Source organism: Hetaerina americana, unplaced genomic scaffold (genome assembly GCF_022747635.1).
Source record: "Hetaerina americana unplaced genomic scaffold, ioHetAmer1.1.p SCAF_137, whole genome shotgun sequence".
In the NCBI taxonomy this organism is placed as follows: Eukaryota; Metazoa; Arthropoda; class Insecta; order Odonata; family Calopterygidae; genus Hetaerina; species Hetaerina americana.
Genome location: NW_027286481.1, coordinates 613,777 through 635,815, shown reverse-complemented (window position 1 = coordinate 635,815; position 22,039 = coordinate 613,777). Strand labels below are relative to the sequence as shown.

Here is a 22,039-nt window from a genome sequence, read left to right as displayed (position 1 = left end):
TATTTGAAGGCAGCCGCAGCAGGATGTTACCCAATATTTCTTGAAATTGCATGGCTACTTCACAGCCATGTGCTTGGATGAAAGCAAGTACCCAGATTCTATTGTATACTACATGCTTTACTGGGCCTGGGGGTATCATTCAATTGGCCATAATGGCTACCATTAAGTCAAACTCGTGCAATTCATTCCGGGCCAGCTTAGATGAATTCCTGCCATACTTATCTTGATGGCCCAGGGTGAAGACCTCATCATTGTCCTCTGGTGGGATGATCCACGCGGCCAGGCTTGCAGAGCATAGTGCCACGAACATCTTCCCCAGTGTCGGCCTTGGTGCTGGTGGTAGAAGTGTTACTGGTCTTGCTGACTAACCGGGATAGATTTGCAATGTCCTAATGGTCTGCATCTCTTGGGATAAGGACTCAATATATGTCTCCAGGGCTGCAGCCCATGCGGGTGGCTCCTGCTCCCTCATGCTCAGCATTATCTACATGCTCCTTGGTCCAGGAGATGGCAGAGAGAGACTTGGCTGTGGTCGAGATGGGTGTCCAAATTTTGGATGCTTTGTTTGTTGTTGGGTGTGTCTCAGACTGAAGATGGGTGAGGTCAACTGGTTTGACATGTACATGATGGGGTAACCATCATGAACAATGGAGAGATTCCTAGGCACTCTCCCTCTCTGAACCTTTTCGACCAACTGACCAACTAAGGCCTTGTCCCACCTATCTATCCACCCAACTCCTGAATCTGAAGCTGAGCGGACCGGATTTGGGAGCCGTCATCATTACTGCTGAGCATTCAGGAGCAGGAGCCACCCGTAAGGGCCCTAGCCCTGGAGATTCAATATCAGGCCTCATCAGGGTATTGGGGGCCAGTTCCTTTCTGTTCCGGTTAAGCTTTATCAGGAAAACCTGGTACCTAAAAATCACTTTAGATTTAGTGGAGCTGCAGGTGCCCAGAGTGCTTTGCCTGGGAATTGGGCCAGGGACCCTCCGGTCAGCAGTCCAATGCTCTACCTACTGGATTACAGCAACCCACATATACATACATATATATATACATTTATATATATATGTATATATTTATGTGTATTTTCATGTATATGTGTATATATATATATATATATATATATATATATATATATATATATATATATATATATATATATATATATATATATATATTAATATATATGTGTTTGTATTTATAAATACACAGATACTTATGATTATTATTGAAACAATGCTTTTTGACCATGCATATTTCATTTCTTCTTTTCTTTGATTTTAGCCCTATTGTTTCAAGAATCCACTCCAACCGCAAAGGGCAGGGCACACTTCTACCCTTGTCCATCACACCTCTGACTCTGAAGGCATGAGTTCATGCTCCTCAGACTAGCTGACTTCCATCACGGAAGAGTACCTGTTAGCCAAGTGGCTTAAGTCACTAAGTAAGCGGCGTGGATTAAGACAGGATCAGCTGCTGACCCAACTTGAGCGAATTGGTGCCGGGGGTCAATTCATCCCAGGATGCCATCTCATTATTTCCATTGCACCTTGGCTCCTTAACATCAATGACGTCCTACCTGACTGCTGCCTAGTCAGATGGTGCTGCAGCACTGCTGGGGATCCAGCCGGCATTGATCCGGTATGGAGTCACTGAGATGATTCCCACCACCACCATACTGTTCTCCAGCAACTTCCCATTTCTCCTCTCCTCCTCTTCCTCCAACTCGCCCTGCAGGTCTTCAGAGATCTCCTCCGAGATGAATGTCTCTCCAGCTGACTCCTTGATGGAAAGGGCGGGAAAATAGTTTTCAAGGGTGATATCTGTTACCTTTTAAGGATAAGTCAGGTCGGGTGAATGGCAGAGGATGATCAGAGGTATACAGGACTGGATGTGATCTGAAGGCACTCCCTCTCTGACCCTTTTTTACCAACTGACCAACTCAGGCCTCAACTCACCTATATATCCTGACTCCCAAATCTGAGGCTAAGTAGGCATAGGGAGGCAGGACAGTCCAAGAAGGATGGTCAGCCAGATTCTATTCTGAGGGAATGTACCCCCAGGTCACATTCTGTGACCATTCTTTAATTAAGCTCATAAATAGATACAAGATATCATGACACATAAATATAACACATGTTCCCCTAGTCAGGGATGAAATTACAGCTTGATCATCAGGATAAATTATTACATTCGTATCGGGGTCTGCAATGCTGAATGCATGATGGGTCTCCATTTAGGCCACCAAAGCCTCCATAATTGGTCTCTAATGCTCTATGGCCCATATTTCAGTAGTTGAAAGCATCGGGATCACCCAAGCTACCTGGAATAGGGTGTTGTAACTGAACACATCTAAAATGTACTTATAATTGGAATACACTGTTGGTCCCTGCCATTTATTGTCATCCCATAGGCACTCCAGCCACGTGATGTTGCAACTTGCCGTGTCCTGGACTATGAATAGGTGGAGTTTCAAAATGTAGGTTATCCAGGCAATATATGCTGCTGCCTTGGGTATATCCTTTTGTTGAATTCTCTGGACCACATCAATGATGTATCTGATCTGCTTTAATGTGTACTTTGTCAAGCCAAGCTACATTAAAGCAGTGTCTATATGTAAACCCAGATATTTTATTCTCACTGATGGAATTAACAAGCTTTTTTCAAGATTGACCATTATTCCTAGCTCAACTTGTATGAACTGAACTATTTGTTGCACCAACGTTGTTTGGTCATTATTCAACAGGATTAGCCAATGGTCCAGATATGCTATCATGACTATCTGGAATTTCTTGCATCGTTCACTAATATCTGCCTGCACCCACTGTTGCATAATGGCGGGTGCCAATTGAACACCCATTGGTAGTCTCGTCCAAATTCCTTCTGGTCTTGGTGCATTGACGCCCCTGAAGGATGCGCATCTATATGGGTATCTGCCTAAGGTAAGGAGCGCTTTTTCCTTCTTCTTCTTGCGGTTCTGGTAACAGTGGCTGCTCCCTTGGCTCCTGTTCCTTGTCTGGATCCAAGTTATAATTCTGGCCTTTGTCATTGTCATGCGTTTCATGTGTAAGAAGTTGCGGTGGCAATTGCTAGATGCTTGTCCCTTTCTATGGGTCCATATCAAGTCTACTATCTCTCACTGTGTTTGACACACTTGTCACTACTTCCTGTTTCTCACTTTCAATTACCACTGATTCTCCTGAAGATGAGGAGTCTGCCTCCCACTCCTTGGGGTCTAGGGTCTGTGGAACCTTTGAGGAAATCAACAAGGACCCCAGGTTCATTAGCCATCTTGTTTAGATGGCTTGGCACCACAGAGAGTGATGGCATGGGCACAGGCATTTGCTCAGTTGTCAAACCTGGCAAAGTAGGAACACATGTCCCAGCAGCATCTATTGCCCCGAAAGGGCTGCCCAGATTACTGAGTATAGGCATTCTTGGCTCCTGCCTGTCTGCTGGGCGGTCCTGCTGGCTGGTATTGTTGTCGTGGTGGTGCTTGTACTATAATGGTGAGCTGCGGCTGGATAGTATTCAAGGGCAGCTGCAGCAGGCCATTTTCTGATGGTGTCTGTTTCCCAGAAATGTGCCAGGATGACCACAAGTACCCGGATTCTATTGTATATTACATGTTTAACCAGGTGCAGGAGTATCATTCAATCGGCCAAAGTGGCTACGATTACATCAAACTTGTGGAGGTCATGCCGGGTCAGCTTAGATGAATTCCTGCCATCCTTAACTTGATGGCACAGGGTGGGGACCTAATCATTGTCCTCTAGTAGGGTGGTCCATTTGGCCAGGCATGCAGAGCGTAGTGCCACAAACATCCTCTCCAGTGCAATAATTGGTGCTGGTGATAGCAGTATTATCAGTCTTTCTGACTTACCGGGCTGGATTTGCAATTGCCTAGTGGTCTGCATCTCTTGAGATACGGCCTGAAATTGTGTCTGCAGGGCTGGAGCCCATGCGCGTGATCCTTCTCCCCCATTCTCAGCATTGGTGACATGTTCCTTGGTTCAGGAGATGGCAGAGACATGCTTGGCTGTGGATGAGATGTGTGTCCAACTTCTGGATGCTTTGCTTGTCGCCAGATATGTCTCGGACTGAAGACCAGTGAGGTCAATTGGTTTGACATGTGCACCATGGGTGGGGTACCCACCACTAACAATGGAGAGATCTGGAGGCACTCTGTCTCTCTGAACCTTTTTGACCAAATGACCAACTCAGGCAACCCCTATCATTGTCAGCCCTTGCGGGCGCACATTAAACCGTACCGGTGGGCGATACCCACCTTTACCGGTCATTTTACATAAATAAAACCCTTGGCATTGCAAAAACCTGACAATAGTATGCGTGTATGTTTGTGGGAAACGAGAAACTTAATACAAAGTGTAACAGGACTGTTACACCCTAACAAAATACAATCTAAGGTGAACGAGCCGACAGGAAACGGCTCGTGAATAAGACTAAACTAAAAACTAGGCAGGGGAGAATACATGTCGGGGAAACATCGATGGAATTAACACAGGGAAGCATTACATAACCAGAAGGGAAACAAAACAATAGAAAAAAAAGAAAAAAGTGGCGAAGGGAGTGCCGTACATTCTAAGAGCAGACATAGGAAAGACTCATAGGCGAGTAATATCTTTAGGCAGTGTATATGTATGCTTTCGGTTGACATTGTAATCCCAAATTGACGTTAGGAGCGGATTGCCCGTTGCTTTCAGGCGCGAATGAAATTTGGATACTTGCGTACGAATGAAATCCGCGACGGACGGGATTCCGTGGGCGGCAAGGACATCGGACATGCGCGTCCTGCGGCTAATGTGCAATAATCCGCGGATTGATTTATTTTGAATGATTTCCAGGTGGCGCCATGTTGTTTTACGATTGGCGAAGATGGAGCTTGCGTATAGGAATTTGGGGCGAATTATCGCCTTGTAAAGGCGCATTCGGTCCTTGTGATTGAGCGACGACGTCGTCAAGGTGAGGCAGGACAGCTTGTTCCTTGCGACAATCGCCGACGTACGGCAATGGGCCAGATGAGGTCGGAATGTCAGTTTTTCATCGAGAACGACGCCAAGGAAGCGGTGCGTGGAAGCTCTAGGAATCACATGTTTTTGGAGCGTAATAGGAATGTGAGGAGTGCGTTTACGTCATCGGGCGAAATGGACGTGTGTGCTTTTGTCGGCGTTTATTGTAATTTTCCATGTGGACGTCAACTTGTGCAGTTTCCGTAGGTGAGTGTTGATGCGCCGAATGTTTGCCGATCGAAAACGAGACGAAGCAGCTATAGCCGTGTCGTCTGCGTACATGTAGAGTGACGTGTGGGGCGTGGACGGTATATCATTGACGAATAAATTGAATAAGAAAGGGCTTATAAGGGAGCCCTGTGGAACGCCGGCGGCGGCGATTGTCTCACCTATACATATCCACTTGGTCCCCAAATCTGAGGCTAAGCAGACTGGATTTGGGAGCCCCATCATAACCACTGAGCATTAGGGAGCAGGAGCCAACCACATAGGCTCTAGCCATGTGGCACGTCTTCTCCAATGCCATTATTTGCACTGGCGGTAGCAGTGTTATCAGTGTTGCTGACTTACTGGGCTGGATTAGCAATTGCATAATGCTATGCATCTCTTGAGATAAGGCCTGAAATTGTGTCTATATATATGTATATATTTATGTGTATTTTCATATATATATATACATACTTATATAATTATCTTTGGAACACAATGCTCCATGACCATGGATAAATGTATAAAAAGTATGGAACAAGATATTACAAGAACAAAGAAAGGATACTTACGTGAGTAATTTTGATGATAGCCATCAGAAAGTAGTCATTGGGGGAAAAATGAAGAGTTTTGGTATGGGAATTGTGAGGGGAGAAGATCTGTTTGTCCAACAGGAAATTGAAAAAGTGGTCAGAGGGGATTGCTAAGTGGTGACTGAAATTAGACATGATTCAATCTTGGAGGTTTAAATGACTGGAGCACCCAGATATGTGCCATCTCATGCGTGTAAGTTTATGCATGTGTTAGTATGTCTTCATGAGTGTGCGTTATTATATGTATTGAGTGTGTGTGCTAGTATTACTGTTACTATGTGCTTTTAGCCACATAGAGGTATGTTTTCGGTAGTTTTGTTGTGCATATATATGCATATAATCTCATCTGTTACTGTATTTTTGATACTTATTTTTGTATATTTTAGTATTTCCCATCTACCCTAAAATTTTTAAGCATTTTAATCTTTTAACAATGTTTTTAACTCTTTGATAGTTAAGAGATTTGAGAGAAAATGCTGATTACATTTCCTTGTGAAAACATTGCCTTATATTACAGCTATATTGTAACCATGAAATTGCTGAAATAAACTGTAGTCCATAATTTAATGCCTGGTTATGTTTAAATATTATAATAAGTAATACAATTCAAGTAATATTAGGATATAAAATTTTTGAAGCCACCAGCCATTTTTGAATAGGAAAATTTTGCACAGAACTTTTCAATTGCTATTTATTCAACTTAAAATTCTATGTAGACTTTTTTTTTACCGATCCTCTTTTACACTTACCTCATTTAATCAAGGCTTTACTCTTAATGAGAATAAGTACCCTAAATACATGCCTGGCTGGTATTACAGCTGTTCTGAAACAACTGCTTGGCGAAACAAACTTAAGTCCACATTTTAATGACTGTTGGTGTTGACATAACATAAAAGTAATACAAGTCAAGTCAAATGAGCATATAAAATCAGTATTGCCATTTTTTGAGGGAGAAATTTTGCACTAAACTCTTCAATTCTTATTTATATAACATCTAAGTTATATGCATACTCTGTATAGGGCTCCTAAATCCCAGTTGCCATGTTTGATCAATACCTCTTTCTAAATAAGCATTATAATGGTAATTGGAGACCCCTATCATATAAATTTTATCAGTCGTATTGTTTTCAAAAGAAATTTTATTTAAAGCTGGTTTCAACTGTCAACTTGAATTATTCTATTAATTTATGAAGGCAGCAATGTATTTTGAATGAGTTGGCCCTTAAGTATATAATTTGAACATTCTTAAAATATTTAAGATAGATTTCCAGTACCTACTATTCCTATAAAGATTTATTGTATCTTAAGTTTGCCAAATTTAAAACTATTTAATGGGTCACATTTTTAAAAGAGCTTTTCTGCTCATCAGTTTTCTCTAGGAAGCTAATTGGATCTGTTGAAATGTATGTGTAATTGGATATAAAAAGGGTAGGCTGATAACTTCCTTGTAGAAAAGAGAGAATAAACTTCAGAAACATTCCTGGTGACATACCTCCTCATCTCTCATTTGTAGGTTTGAGGTCATGTCATTTGTTCAGTATATTTTAAGAAATGCAAATATTTGGACCTGTATTAGTGCTTTAGAAATAGAAGTTAAACAGGGTGCTGCTATGGAATTTAAGTGATGCATATAATTTCTTAATTAGGGTTGAGCTGTTACTTCACTGAGGTTGTACGAATACAGCTGCTTTAATGAGGAAAAACCTCATTAAGATAAAGAAACTTCTAACAGTATGAAATGGAATGATACAAGTGGGTAAGGTTAAATGCTCTGTACCAGGCCCATAGTTCATATTCCTAAATGAGAAAAATTTAGGATTTCTGTCTGGATATGTCCTTAGACCAGTTTCAACTTAATCTTTAAAAGTAGTTTGTTTAGACCTTTTGTTGCAGTATATTGCTTATATGTTTCCTGTTGAAATAAATAAACTAAAATTTCTTGCAGCCCTAGAATTCCTCAATATGGATTCATTTTTTACTGAGGAAATTAATTCAAAGTTAACTAAATGTACAAGGACTCTACTCCTTCAAAATAAACCATTAAAAAGTAGGAAGCACAATTAAAACATGATCTTATATCCCTTGGAAATGATCCACCTGAAGGATGGCCATAAAGTGAAGCAACTCATTGCACATTGAATGGCCATGAGTGTATTGTAAGAAAAGGTGGAAAAAATATTCTGCTAAGAATGAGGGATGGAAAATCTCTGGGCCAGGTGAGTGCTGCATTTGTGGAAAGCCATAAACAAGAAAATGTTCAAACATATTTAGCAGCAATGCTTCAATCAATTCAAGAGAAAACTGACCCATTTTTCCCTATGAATTATCACAATATATGAGAAATGGCTAGCAACATTACAAACAAGAAACAAAACATCCATCAAAGCATTGGATGAAAGCCAGAGTTTTACTGCCAAAGATACCCAAGTAGAAAAATCAGGTTTGGCAAAGCGCCTTTATATCCAAACCCACCCGGAACCCAAAATTCTGAATGTCTAGATAAGTGAACCTTCTAGGTAGTCCCTCCTATTTCCCCTTCCTCCATCAAGAGATGGTACTCATGACAGAAATACTACAATGTCACTTTATCCTGAAGGCAACTTCCACAGAAGGTAACAGTGTTCCAATGCCTATTTTGGCGCAGAGCCAGATCCTTTAGTCCTAACATCCCACCCACTTTCTTTATGATGAAGTCAGTTATACATTCCCCAGAGTTGCACAGAAAACTGGGGAATGCAATTGCAGTGTTCTATTCTTGACATACAATAGAACTTACGTAGCCTTAATACACCTTAATTTCTTCCCAACTAAATGCTGTGTGACTAAAGATGGATATCAGCTAAGTGCAAGACATTTTTGTTGCAAAATTTCAACTGATTCAAGAGGAAGCAAATCTTTTTTGTGCTACAATTTAATGCCATTAATGAGGTATTGGTCCAGCACAAAATGCATCAAAACAGCAGATAAAGCAGGTTTTGGAAGTCTGTGGTTTAGCAGTAAAGAAACCAAAGTCAAATGCTTCTAGTTTGGCAAAGGGAATTTATATCCAAACCCAGTTATTCAAACACTTATAATGAATAATTTCTATAATATTCTCCATGGACCACTTTTCTCCATTAAGCAGCAGCAGTTTCAGGAGAAATATGAGGTAATCTAGCTCAAAATGTCTAGATAGGTAAAACTTCCCATAGACCTCCCCTATTTCCAGCTCTTCCATAAATACAGGGTGTTCCAGACTGTCATACCTCAACTTCTAATCACTTTTTTGTGCATAACCAGGTACTCCAAACTCTTAAAATCCTAAAGATGAAGTCTGCAATGCAATCCCCAAGATCTTCCACCAAGAACCAGGGAATACCTTCACAGCATTCCAGTATTAACATAGTGGCATCTATGTAAATATACCTTTACTTCTTCCTAACCAAATGCTGTGTGATAAAGACATGCCTTGTTTCATCTTACTTTCACAGGCATCATGGAACAATTCATTCTTCACCAATAAACATTCGTCAACAAACCATGCCCAACTTTACATATTTTTTCTTCAGCAACAGTCTAAACATGTAAACCCTGCTCACCTTAGGCTTTCCACACTTACTCTAAAGAGAAAACATACACTCCAATTTCCTATGAACAATATAATTTCTTTTTTCTCTTGCACAACCAACTTTGCATTATCTTTATCCTCAAGGAAATTAAAAGCAGGTATATTTCCAAGCAAAAAGGCAAGACGCAAGTATTTTGCCTTGTACAAACTGAACTTAGTAGATAGTACAGAAATGAACTTATTGATAACAATCCTAGCATGATTGATGGACAAAAGCCTTAAAATTGATTTAACGTTTAGAAGATCCAAAAATTGAAAAAATGATAGGTATGTTTGAGTTAATGATGAATTAGAAGATTAACACGTAAAAAATTATGAAATTTTTATTCTTACAGGTTGAAAATGTTTCTGTTTAGATTAATGTTATCAAGATGTCTATAATTATGCAGAGATTTTCAGCTTTAAGTTATAATTTATGTTTTACAATTGGTTTTTTCAGAGTGCAAGGGAATATTTGGGAAGAGTTAAGGAATAACAAATAATCCTCAGCAGTGTAATGCACTTCAATTTTATGTAGCCTAAGCACTCTTCTGTTCACAATGCTCCAGGTAATGAATGATTATTGACATATCTTACATTTTTATGATCATTTTGCAGAGTGTGTCATCATGTGTGACATTAGATGACTACGCTGAACGAATGCCTTTGAACACATGTTGCACTTGTGAGGCTTTTCTCCAGTGTGTGTGAACATGTGCCTCTTTAGATGATTACTAAGAATGAATGCTTTTGAACACAGGCTGCACGTGTGTGGCTTTTCTCCAGTGTGTGTCATTATGTGTGCCTTCAGTTCGCCACTCCGGGTGAATGCCTTTGAACAGATGTTGCACTTGTGTGGCTTTTCCCCAGTGTGTGTTAACATGTGCCTCTTTAGATGATTACTCAGAATGAATGCTTTTGAACACAGGCCGCATGTGTGTGGCTTTTCACCAGTGTGTGTTTTTATGTGTGACTTTAGATTACCTCTGTAAGTGAATGCTTTTGAACAGACTTTGCACTTGTGTGGCTTTTCACCAGTGTGTATTATCATGTGTGAAATTAGATGACTATGCCTTTTGAATGATTTTAAACACACCCGGCACTTGTGCGGCTCTTCGCCAGTGTGTGTCATCATGTGGCCCTTTAGAGAACTTCTTGCTGCAAATGCTTTAGAACAAATATGACACTTGTGTGGTTTTTCGGCAGTGTGTGTCACCTTGTGTGACTTTAGATTACTTCTCAGAGCGAATGATTTTAGACAGATATCGCAAGTGTGTGGCTTTTCACCAGTATGTGTCAACATATGATGCTTTAGACAACTACTCGTAGCAAATGGTTTAGAACATATATTACACTTGTGTGGTTTTTCACCAGTGTGTGTTCGCATGTGCCTTTTTAAGTGACTATTGGCAATAAATGTTTTGGAACAGATCTCACATCTGTGTGGCCTTTCTACAGCATGTGTCAACATGTGCCTCTGTAAAAGTATCTTTCCAGCTAACACTTTTAAACACAATGAACATTGGAATGGCCTTTCCCCAGTGTGCGTTGACATGTGAATTTTGAGTTTAGTGAAACTTAGAAAGTTTTTGGAGCAGAAATCACATTGGTGCTTCTTAAGAGCATGCACTAATTTGATATGACTTGCAAGGTCATCTTTTCTCTTAAATACCTCCAAACAAACATCACACTTGAATTGCATCACCTTGTTAAGGTGCACATGCATTACATGATCTCTGAGAAGGTCCCTTTGTTCAAATACCTTGGAGCATTTTTCACACACATGCAGTTGAGTAGATGAAGCATTTTCTCCCGATTCATCCTGTTTTTGGTGTTTATCTGAAAGATTTGAAGTATAAATAGATATTCACTAAAAAGGTGCTTACGTTTAAACAATCATACATCTACTCTTGCCTGTACATACTCATCAGTCTAACTATGTATGTTAGCAATGTCAGTTGCAATAAAATCTCAGGAACAAAGCATCTGTCATCACCTACTACTGACCTGAATAAGGCCTTTTAGCACTTTTTGTTTTACCTTCATCAGTGTCAAAGTGCTTCTTTTTTGAGCCTGGGAAACGTAAATAAGTTACAGGAAGCTAGATCCAGTGAGTGAAGATGGAGTGAACATATGATGTCATGCTCTTATTTTTCAAAAACTGCATCACAAAGAGGGCAGTATGACAATTTGGCAGTGACCAGGTATGCAAATCTTTTTTTTTCATATGCAAATCTTCAGAAGAAATCCATAACTTTGCATATCATGTCTTGAGCAAGATAAATGTTTTGGCTGCCAATTTACCCAACAGGAAATAAAATTTATTGTAGTGTTTTGCTCTGGAAATTTGCCAAAATCAAAAAAAAATTGTTCCATTGACACGGCTGGTTTTGACTACTGAAGCCATTTTTTTCTAATACTTTCCTCCTCCTTTGGGTATCTGCAAAATTTTACCCTTTTTGTTAATATGTCAATTGCTTAATTCACCTAGTATGCTTATCCAATGAGCACCTAATCCTTTATAAGTACATAAAGTATGTATTAAAAGTCACTCACAGCATCTTCTAATTCTGACCAATAAATGAGAGATAAAAATTATGTCATTTTGCTTAATTATGTTTTTTTGCTTATTTTGTAACATAAAGTCTACATTTTTCTTGGCTAAATTATATGAATCACTGAATTATTTAGTAGCAAATTATTTTGGCAACTTATTTTAACATCATATAATTAACTCTTTATTCATTTATCAGAAGAAATTTAATGAAACTTTATTTTAATTTCTGTAAAAAAGTAATAGGTCAAACTTTAAAACCAAATTTTTGCTGAATAAAAAGGTGTCCTGCATATGTCTTAGCTTATCTTGATAACATATTGACAAGATCAATTGAGGCAGTGCTGTGTAATGACCTTCTTAAATTCAATTATTCCAAAAAATCAATTTTCTCTACTTCTGATATGATTTCATTTAATGACTTTTTTTTACTAACTTTTGCCGACTGAAAATAAAAAAAATACCAAATTTCGGCAAAGTTGTATCAAGTTGACCAAGACGATTGTCTATTTGCCATATCAACATATCTCATGAGGACCTTGGGGTAAATTTAAAAAATTAGAAGGCACAAAACTAACTCTTATCTGGGGTTTGTAGATTTTCATGGCATTCAGATGAAAGATTCCCCATTCTCAGGATGACACCATGTAGGTTGTTTTTCTGACAATAGTTTTGCCTGTTTCAATGAGCATCTCCAGGTTGAAGTAAACCAGGTAAGATCACTTTGACCTGAAGATGCTCATTGAAACAGGCAAAACTGTTGTCAGAAAAATAACCTATATGGTGACATCCCTAGTATGGAATTTAACTCTCATCTTAATGTTTCATTAAAACCATTGTGCAGACATCACAATTACGGTATAATTCTTGGCATGTTCATTTTCAAAAAGGTACATACTTCTATCAAGTGCTTTCATAAGAAATTGAAGGTTTCTCCAATTCCGATGGAAACTGAATGAATTAGAACAGCAGGAAACTAATATTAAGAATGAAATTATGGGGCAACTAGAAAAAATTAAATTATTCCTATCCTGTTGTTTCAAACAAAAGCAACAAATACTTTACTAAGAAATAATAGGCATGGTAAATCAAAGAAAATAGTTTAACTGTAAATAATGGAAATGTAAAAACAACAAATGAATGGCATTGTCACCTTTCACATGATATTTAGATCTTACTTAGGATAAAACATAAGATAATGAAAGGAAAAAGGGTTGTGTTTGGTTATATCATTTATAATTCTAAACTGATAATATCTAAAATCAGAATAATCAAGCAAAATTAAGAAATGGCTTGAAAACATAGCAAGATTAATTAAAGATCTAGTCTGCTTAGCTATTTAAATAATACTAAATACATTAATAAATAATTGCAAAAATGATGATAACATTATCATCTTTTTTGCAGTTTAATATAATATTTTAAATGGCCTTTCAGTTATTTTTAAAACAATTTTTAAAAGGTAATGCAGTTTTTCACAATCCATTATAAGAACTGCAAGGGTTAATCACCAATAGTTGTATAACACCAGAAATAAGCTAAGATGAAGTGATAGCACAGTCCTTAGCTTTCCTTACCTTGTTCCTGCAACACCTCCCCTCCCAGTCTTACTTTTATCTGAGGTATATCAGCATCACATTCATCCTTGATCCCCACTTCCTCCTCAGAGGGCATATTTACTTCTGCATTTGCCAAATGATCCTGCAAGATCAAGGAAAAAATATTACAGATTTTCAGGATATGCATGAACAATGTTTTAAAAACATGTTATTTTAAAAATTAGGATTAAAAAATTGTTAACTTGTACACATTATATTTATATAATAAAAATAGTATTTTAGCTGATACCTCTCCAAAAAAAATATTTTTCTTCTAACAATTGACTTGCATAGGTTAAGATGAGACGATTGATATATGCAGAGATTATGAAAGACTTGCTGGGAAGTTGTGTCAGCCTGTTCTGTTAAGAAATACAAAAGAAGTAACCGCTTACAACTCTACACAGTAAAAAACTTCAAACCTCTTCCTTTAAAAAAATAAAATGTGAGGAAAATGCCTCTTGAGACTTGGCCTTAGCCCTATTGAACAGATATTAAGAACCCATCAACTGAGGTTGTGCACTTTGCCAACTAGTGCTAACTTCATAGGCATTAGAATTTTGTTTAGGTAGTCAGCAGTTAAGTTAGATTATGGATGGACATAACTACCAAATAGGTATTTTTGCAACTGCTAACAAAACAAAATCAAGTAACAAACTTTACATTATCTCAGTCTTCATCTCTGAGTACTTTTTCCCTTTATCCAATCCAAAATTCCTATCTTGTTCCTGCCCTTTCCTTATTTGACTAACATTCTCCCTTCTATTACAGTTTTTAGCCTCCTATTGCCAGTCAATATGGCTTTCCTCCAATTTTTCCTGCCTTCATAGGATTTTTGGACAAACCTATACCTTTGCCCACAATGTCTAGCACTTCCTGATTTGTTTTCTTTTTGGTCAATTACATTTTCTCTATCTTTTTACATACCCTCATTTCAAAAGCCTTCAATCTACTTCTCTAAATGTCCCATACCAAATTTGAACAAGTCTTTTCTTTACATCCTTACTCCACATCCCTGTCATTAACTCCTTCCTTGTTATTTCCTCATTTCCTAGTGCAGGTTTTCTCCTTACCTCACTGCTGCATTGACAGTATTGGTACTGAACACAATCTAGATCTGTAAAATCTAGTTTTTGCCGTACTTTTTTTTCTTTTCTTAAAAATTCTAAAATCTTTTTTCATTAATGTTGATTCTTATTCCATAGCTATGATATAATTGACAACCCTGCCTTACATCTCTTCCTAGCCCTGGCCAACATGACCATCCGTTCTTCACTTACACCTTCCAAGTCTGAGATATATGCAGGTTAATGATTAGCCTCCTGTTCATTCTATCTTTTCTTATTTTCCACATTTACTCACTACTTCATCCCAATTCACTCTATCATATGAGCTATTGAAATCAAAAACAGATACCATGTTGGCCTAAGTTCTTTAACAGACAGTTTTTCACATTATTCCTTTCAATTCTCTTGGATCTTTTCTATATCAGCTATAATCTCACACAACTTATCTTTAATTGCTAGAATAGATCTTTCCTTCTTACTTTCTGATAATGATTTAACCTTCTTAAATAGTACTCTAACTTGGCCTTCCTTCTGTGGACTTATTATATTCTTGCATAATCCTGAGAACCCTCATTTTATATGCTACCAATAATTCAGAGCACCAATTACCTACAAATATAATTAGAAGAGTCAACCCCAGCCATACTCTTATAAATGGGCAAAGGATGGATGAGGGAAATTAGAAGTAGCAGTAAATCAATAAAAATTATAAAAATAAATAAATATCCGAAAATAAAACCAATAATTAATATGATAAAAAAACAATAATAATTGAAATAATTAGATACCCCAAACGGTTAGAACAATAACATGGAAGACTGCAAAAAAATAATGTACCATCTAGCTTGGACTATATAGCATTGATCCTTGCTGGTCTCAAGCACTCAAACACAAGTAATAAAATAAAAATTATTATAACAATAAATGAAAATTAATAATGCACTCTCTAGCTTGGATGTACTATGCAGAATTAATCCATGCTTGTCGCTTGCACTCCCACTCTCCCAGGGCTTATGAGAGGTTTCCTACTGCGTCAGGGGCCAACTAATCACACATAGTGAAATAAAATTTAAAATTATAAAGAAATGAAAAATAATCATGCCTCGGATGTACTAAATCGAAAGTATCCTTGCCATTCTCAACCACTCACATTATATCAGGGCTTACAAAAGATTCCCTCTGTGCCAGTGACTCGTCAGTCATACATAATAAAAAAATAAAAACAAAATAAGTATAAACTCTCTAGCTTGGATATAGTAAGCAGCATCGATCCTTGCTAGTCACATGCACTCCCATGCTATCAATGCTTACAAGAGGTTTCCTTCTACGTCAGGGGCCAACCAATCTTACATAATGAAATAAAATTATTATAAATGAAATATAATCATGCACCCTTTAGTTTGGATATCTAACCTTGATCCTTGCTAGTCTCAAGCACTAAGATTCAATCATGGCTTACAAGAGATTCCCTCTACGCCAGTGGCCTATCAGTCACACATAACATAATAATAAAAGCAAAGTAATCACACACTCTCTAGCTGGGATGTACTAAGCAGCATTGATCCCTGCTAGAGGCATACACTCATACTCTATCAGGGCACACATGAGGTTTTTACCCACGCCAGTGGCCTGCTGAACACTCACTTGATTGGGCATGCAAAGCTGCCTTAATCCTTGCAAAACTCACTCACAGGTGTACCATTGAATCTCTTCTGATGTTAGACCTTTGACTTGCAATTTGTGGAAGGGTAAGGGGAGTGCCCAGAAGTTCTTGCATAGTAAGACCTTGGGAGACAGATATTCAAGTCAGATAAGGAAGTGCAAGATGCAGTAGCCAGTTGGCTTTATGATGCGGCATGAGAAAGGCATGACTCCGGTATTATAAAGGTGCTTACAAGGATAAAAAACATGATTGATTGTCAAGGAAACTTTAAAACTTCAGGCTTTCTTAAGGTTTATACAAAGTTGAGAATAAATTTGTTTTTCCATTAAAAATAATGCAAGACCTTACTTTTTGAAGTGACTTTGTAAAATGCAGTTAATGCGCATGACTATAGCTTCTGCATATGCCAATCTATTAATGGATAAACTTGAAAATAAGTTCTATCATCAAAGAAACACTCAAACGGTACTGAAATGTCTTCTTCTTTATCCTCTCCACAGTATTTTTCATTTAATCTACATCTGACTCAAATATAACTTTCCAAGCTATCAACATTCATCCCTAGAAAAATAATTTTAATAGTCTGAATGAAACTTACCAACTATCAACAAGAAATTTATTTCTACTGCGCCTACCCATTACAAAGAAAATCCTTCATCTCCTTTTCACTGCCTTTGGCTTCTATTTCTACAAGAAAAATCCCTCCCAATAAAAATACACTGGCCAGCTACTTGATTGTCTCAGCAAAAGTGGGCAACCTGAAAAACTGCTGAGTGGTAAAATTCTCAAACCTTCAACCTTACACATTCCTTTTCCTAAACCAAACTGCCTGAAAAGCCGTAACCTTATCATAATTTCTTTATCCAAAAACCATAAAATGAAGCAATGGACGAACTTTTCTCTATAAATAATATTCAGTGCACATATGTTTTATTACCACATTTTCCTTCTATTTTCAATGCCCATGATATTTGCTGGACATTTGCATCTTCAAGTCCACCCACAAGCAGTTTCTTCTAAGCCCCTTTTGGCAGATCTAACAGCACATGCTGCAAATGCTGCCATTTTTTCAAACCCTTTGACTTGATTACTACCAAATTGCAACCTGACATCACTCAATGAAACACCCTTTCCCTTTCATCATAACGAATACTATTCTACCAAAACCATTACAATCCTTAACTATCCCATCCTTAATCACCCTGCACACACAACCAATCTTTTGATGACCACTTCTCCATAAAAGTGATTGAAAACCTATCAAAACCAGCAGGTACAAGACAGGTAAGAACTGAGAGATGGGGCATATCTGAGTGTTCCTGTCATTAAAGGCATCCAAGCCTCACAAAGCCCACTGAATGTATATAGCAAATATAATATGTAAATAGGTGACTACAAATAAGACATTTATGTGTAATAAAAAGAACAAATAAAATGATTTGTACCTAGGGGTGCTAAAATGAATAAAGAGAAGGATAAACTAAGTAATTCCAGCAAAAACCCAGAATTGCAAATTGTATCAGAACATTGCATCCAGGCTTATCAGCTGCAGAGTAACAGAACATCTTATCAAAAACAGCATCTCCACAATTCTGATTCACCCTTTTATTCTTTGCATGGCACAAACTGTCCATTTCCTGTTCTTAAAATGAAATCCTGCCTTTTGCTCAATTCTAATACATGTCATGCCACACAATAGCCATTATCTACCCTAACACTTGAATTTGCTATAGAATCCTGGTCACACCTTATCTTGTCTTAAAAAATTGACTAATCACTACATTAATCTATATGAATACACCCCACCTTATTTGAATAATCTCCATGATTCTGACATCTCATTTAAGTCCTTCCTTGGCAAAAGCTATGCATTTCCTGTCCTTGAAATAAAATCCGGCTTAAATGGACACCATTATATGGCTCTTTAAGTTTCATAAAAGTATTTTTCATTCAAATTCCTAATTACCTTCTTAAATCAATCTACCAGGGCACCTTCGAACCGTAGAACATCTGCTTAAAAGTTTTTTCATCCAAAATGGATATCAATCTATTTCAAGGCATTTTATCATGCATTACAAAAATTTAATTTTACAAAATTAATCCCAACAATTTTTTCGCAAAACTTCTACCTGCCATGCTATACAATAGCCATTACCTATTCTAACAGTTTACTTTGCTTTATAATCCTGGGCATGCCTTATCTCATCCTAAGAAATAAATCTCTATTTTCACTCATTTGAATACATGACTCATATCATGAGCAATGATTCAAAGCTTTTGCCTTTTTCATCAGAAAGGAATTACATATATGGACTATCACAAAAATGCTATAACTTGACACCACCTGCACCACAAAAACATTAACTGAGCCCTTACTGTAATTTATGGCCTGCCTATTACATCAGTCAATGAAACATCACCCTTTCCTTCTTCATCATAACCAATACTATTCTACCAAAACCATTACAATCCTTAACTATCGCATCCTTAATCACCCTGCCAACCAATACCAATCTTTTGATGAGACCACTTCTCTGTTAAAGTGACTGAAAATCTTTCAAAACCTTTTAAAAAGCACATAGCAGACAGGTAATAAATGAGAGGGCATCCAAGCCTCACAAAGCCTACTGAATGAATATAGCAAATAAAATATGCAAATAGGTGACTACAAATAATAAATTCCTGTGTCAGGGAAAGAACAAATAAAATGATATGCACGTAGGGGTGCTAAAATGAATAAAGAGAAGGATAAACTAAGTAATTCCAGCAAATACAAAGAATTTGAAGTTGTATCAGAACATTTCATCCAAGCCTATCAGCTGCAGAGTAACAGAACATCTAAAAAGCATCTTCATAATTCTGATTAATCTCTACAGTCTTCACCTGGCACAAACTTTCTATTTCCTGTTCTTAAAATTAAATACCGCCACAATTTTCACACAAACCTAATACATGTCATGCTTCATAATGGCCATTATCTATTCTAACACTTTAATTTGATATTAGAATCCTGGACATACCTTATATCCTCTTTAAAACTGACAAATCACTACATTCACTTGTTTAAATGCACCACCTATATCATGGGCAGTAATTCAATGCTATTGTCTTTTTCATTGGTGAGGAATTACAATAAAGCTATATAACCAAAAACATAAGTCTTGTTCAGAGACACTAATATGGTTTAATTAAATATATAGCATTACATTTACAGCATTAAAAATAAACATTTGTTCCTCTCATGGTTATCATGATTTGAAAAATTAAGCATAAGTCATTATAGCAGAAAAGCTCTAATTTTTCTCTCACCTCAAGAGAAGTCCCTTCCTGAATTTCAATAATATGGTCCACTTCCTCCTTGCTAGCTGGAATTGCAATGACCTCTGACTCTTCAACATCAATCTCCTCCTTTTTCACTGTGATCTACAAATATTTGTTAAAAAAGTTGAACAGTAATAAAAAAATATGACTAGACTGTTGCCAGTTTCAACATTTAGGTACGAGAATTTTGGAAAGACATTGTGTAACAATGATAATTTATATTAGGTTATCATTGGTCATATATGAAGTGAAAATGTAAATCTCAGACATTCCACAATGACTAAATGCACGTTGTTCTGCTATCAGGAATCATTCAAAATAATATGTTTTGAACAAATGACCCTATAACTTTTAGATGCTAGTAATTTTCTTAGTAATTTGTATGTTTACCGAAGATTAAATGAAAAAACTACCATTGGGACAATGTTTACGTAAATGAAATATTTTCGTATAAAAATTCACCTTTTAAAAACTAATACATTAATGAATATGAGAGAGGGGTAAACATACCCAAATACAGAGGAATTACTTTGGCAATGCATTGGAAATGATTGAATTTATATCTAATTATGTATACAAAGCATAAAAAATGAATGCTTAGATATAATGATGAAATATACCATAATTGTAATCAGAATAAAACGCATCAAAGAAAGCCACTACTCTTACGCATGCTCTTTAATAAACAATTCAGTATTCAATTTTTTCCTATGTATACAATATTCGCAATTTTTAAGTCATTTCCGTATTTGCCATTTGGTCATTAAACCTTTAGGCATTTCTACATTAGGGAGGAAATACATTTAATATGAACACTTTTCAATCAATCAATTTACTTTACTTTCCCTATCCCATACTGTTATCAAGGACATTGCTACCTATGAACATTATGAAATAAAAACACAAAACTCACCTTTTCGGAGCTAATATTTCCCTCTTCCTGTTTGTATTCCGTTTGCCTCTCCAATATAAGACTGTTATCGTTGCATTGCTGCTTGAACATATAGAAATCGGTCAGTATTTTAAAGCACTGATAGCAAATATACCACGGGTTGATTCTATCAATCACTACCTACGAAAACAAGATTATAAAGGTAATAAACCCCACACATCATCCCTCAACGGAACTCTATTTATGTACTACTACTCTACTCTGACCCAAAACCGGGAAACTTTCGTGGCAAAATTACGATAAAAGCGTCTTGATGAAAAAGTAAACACGTAAATGATGGCCTACTTTCAATTCCAATAACTCTTCTATTGCTTCCCGCACCAACTGCTCAGCATCGTCGTTTTCACTAAAAATATTTGTCAACCGACCACCACGGCCAAGACATAATCTACACTTTAAACTTTCTTGTCGTGGCATCTTCGTAGCACTTAAAACCGTCAACATTAAAAACACGTAATCAATAGATTCCAAAATGGCCGACTACGTATCGATGAGTCGTTCGTTCTGAATCGATTCCGAAGTGGGAGTTTGAGAATCGTTCTAGTTTTGTATTGCCCAAAGTGATCACCAAATTCAAATACATTTCCACTTCTTAAAATTATTTCACCTCTCACATAATTGAGTGTAATCATTTTTATCAAAAAAAATTGTCGAAATAGTAAGAGTTTAAAATAGTATTTGGTTACCTAAAATTTACAATTTAAAAATAATATTATATTGTCCGAATCATAAGAGTATACTTTATTTATTATTTATACGTTGACCAAATAAGTTTAATCCTTTTAAAGTGAAGTTTTAATAAGACAGCTGAGTTTTCGGATAAAACATTTTCCTAAAAGCGTCACTATTCAGAGTGAAAAAATTATTCATGAACTCATTTATGGCATAAATTACTTTTAATGTGTTGATGAACCAAGCACGAATTACTTAATATGGTATATTTAGTTGGAAACCATGGCATGGATTCTTAAACATACAACGACTGTTATCCAAAAGTCAAAGGATTTGATATAATTAAAAAAGGGAAGTCTCAATTTCACTGTTTTTAATGATTTTAATCAGACCATTTAAATTGATAGTTCTTTTCCTGAAAACTAAGAATTTGGTATTTTCCTTGTGCCCAGTAGTATGCAAAATATATTGCGTTAGTAATGTGAATTAATTAATTCCGGGTTTTCGTTAACTATAAAGAGGCAAATCCAAAGTCATGTGTGAATTTATAATTATACCTTTTTAGTAAAGGGTAAAAATTAATATTAAGATGTTTCCTAACCTGTTTACATCAGTAAACATGTGCTAAAAATCCAGGTTTTAATGGCAGTTCTGTGTTAATATAATAATGAATAATAAATTCGTATATATGTATTTTCATTGGAATATTAGTGAATTAACGATTCCATCCATCATAAAAAATTTTTTCTGATGCATCCTTTGGATTTCTCTCAAACAATTCTTAAACTCCTCC

At 36.8% G+C, this 22,039-nt stretch overlaps 1 protein-coding gene across 1 annotated transcript; it reads right to left on the bottom strand.

The window, feature by feature from the left end:
- Window positions 1-9,785: 9,785 nt before the first annotated feature.
- Window positions 9,786-20,991, bottom strand: LOC139686267 (zinc finger protein ZFP2-like). The gene is made up of 5 exons (XM_071583418.1): window positions 20,860-20,991; window positions 20,536-20,694; window positions 19,611-19,724; window positions 13,551-13,674; window positions 9,786-11,258 (listed from the first exon to the last, which is right to left on the bottom strand). The coding sequence occupies exons 1-5, from the start codon at window positions 20,989-20,991 to the stop codon at window positions 10,027-10,029; spliced, it is 1,761 nt and encodes a 586-aa protein (XP_071439519.1). The 3' UTR covers window positions 9,786-10,026.
- Between the last annotated feature and the right edge of the window lie 1,048 nt (window positions 20,992-22,039).

Coding starts and splice junctions, on each gene's coding strand:
- LOC139686267 (XM_071583418.1), bottom strand. CDS start 20,991: ATGCCACGACAAGAAAGTTTAAAGTGTAGATTATGTCTTGGCCGTGGT. Junction 19,725..20,535: donor GAAATATTAGCTCCGAAAAG/GTGAGTTTTGTG, acceptor AAATATTTGTAG/ATCACAGTGAAAAAGGAGGA. Junction 11,259..13,550: donor GGAGGTGTTGCAGGAACAAG/GTAAGGAAAGCT, acceptor CAAATCTTTCAG/ATAAACACCAAAAACAGGAT.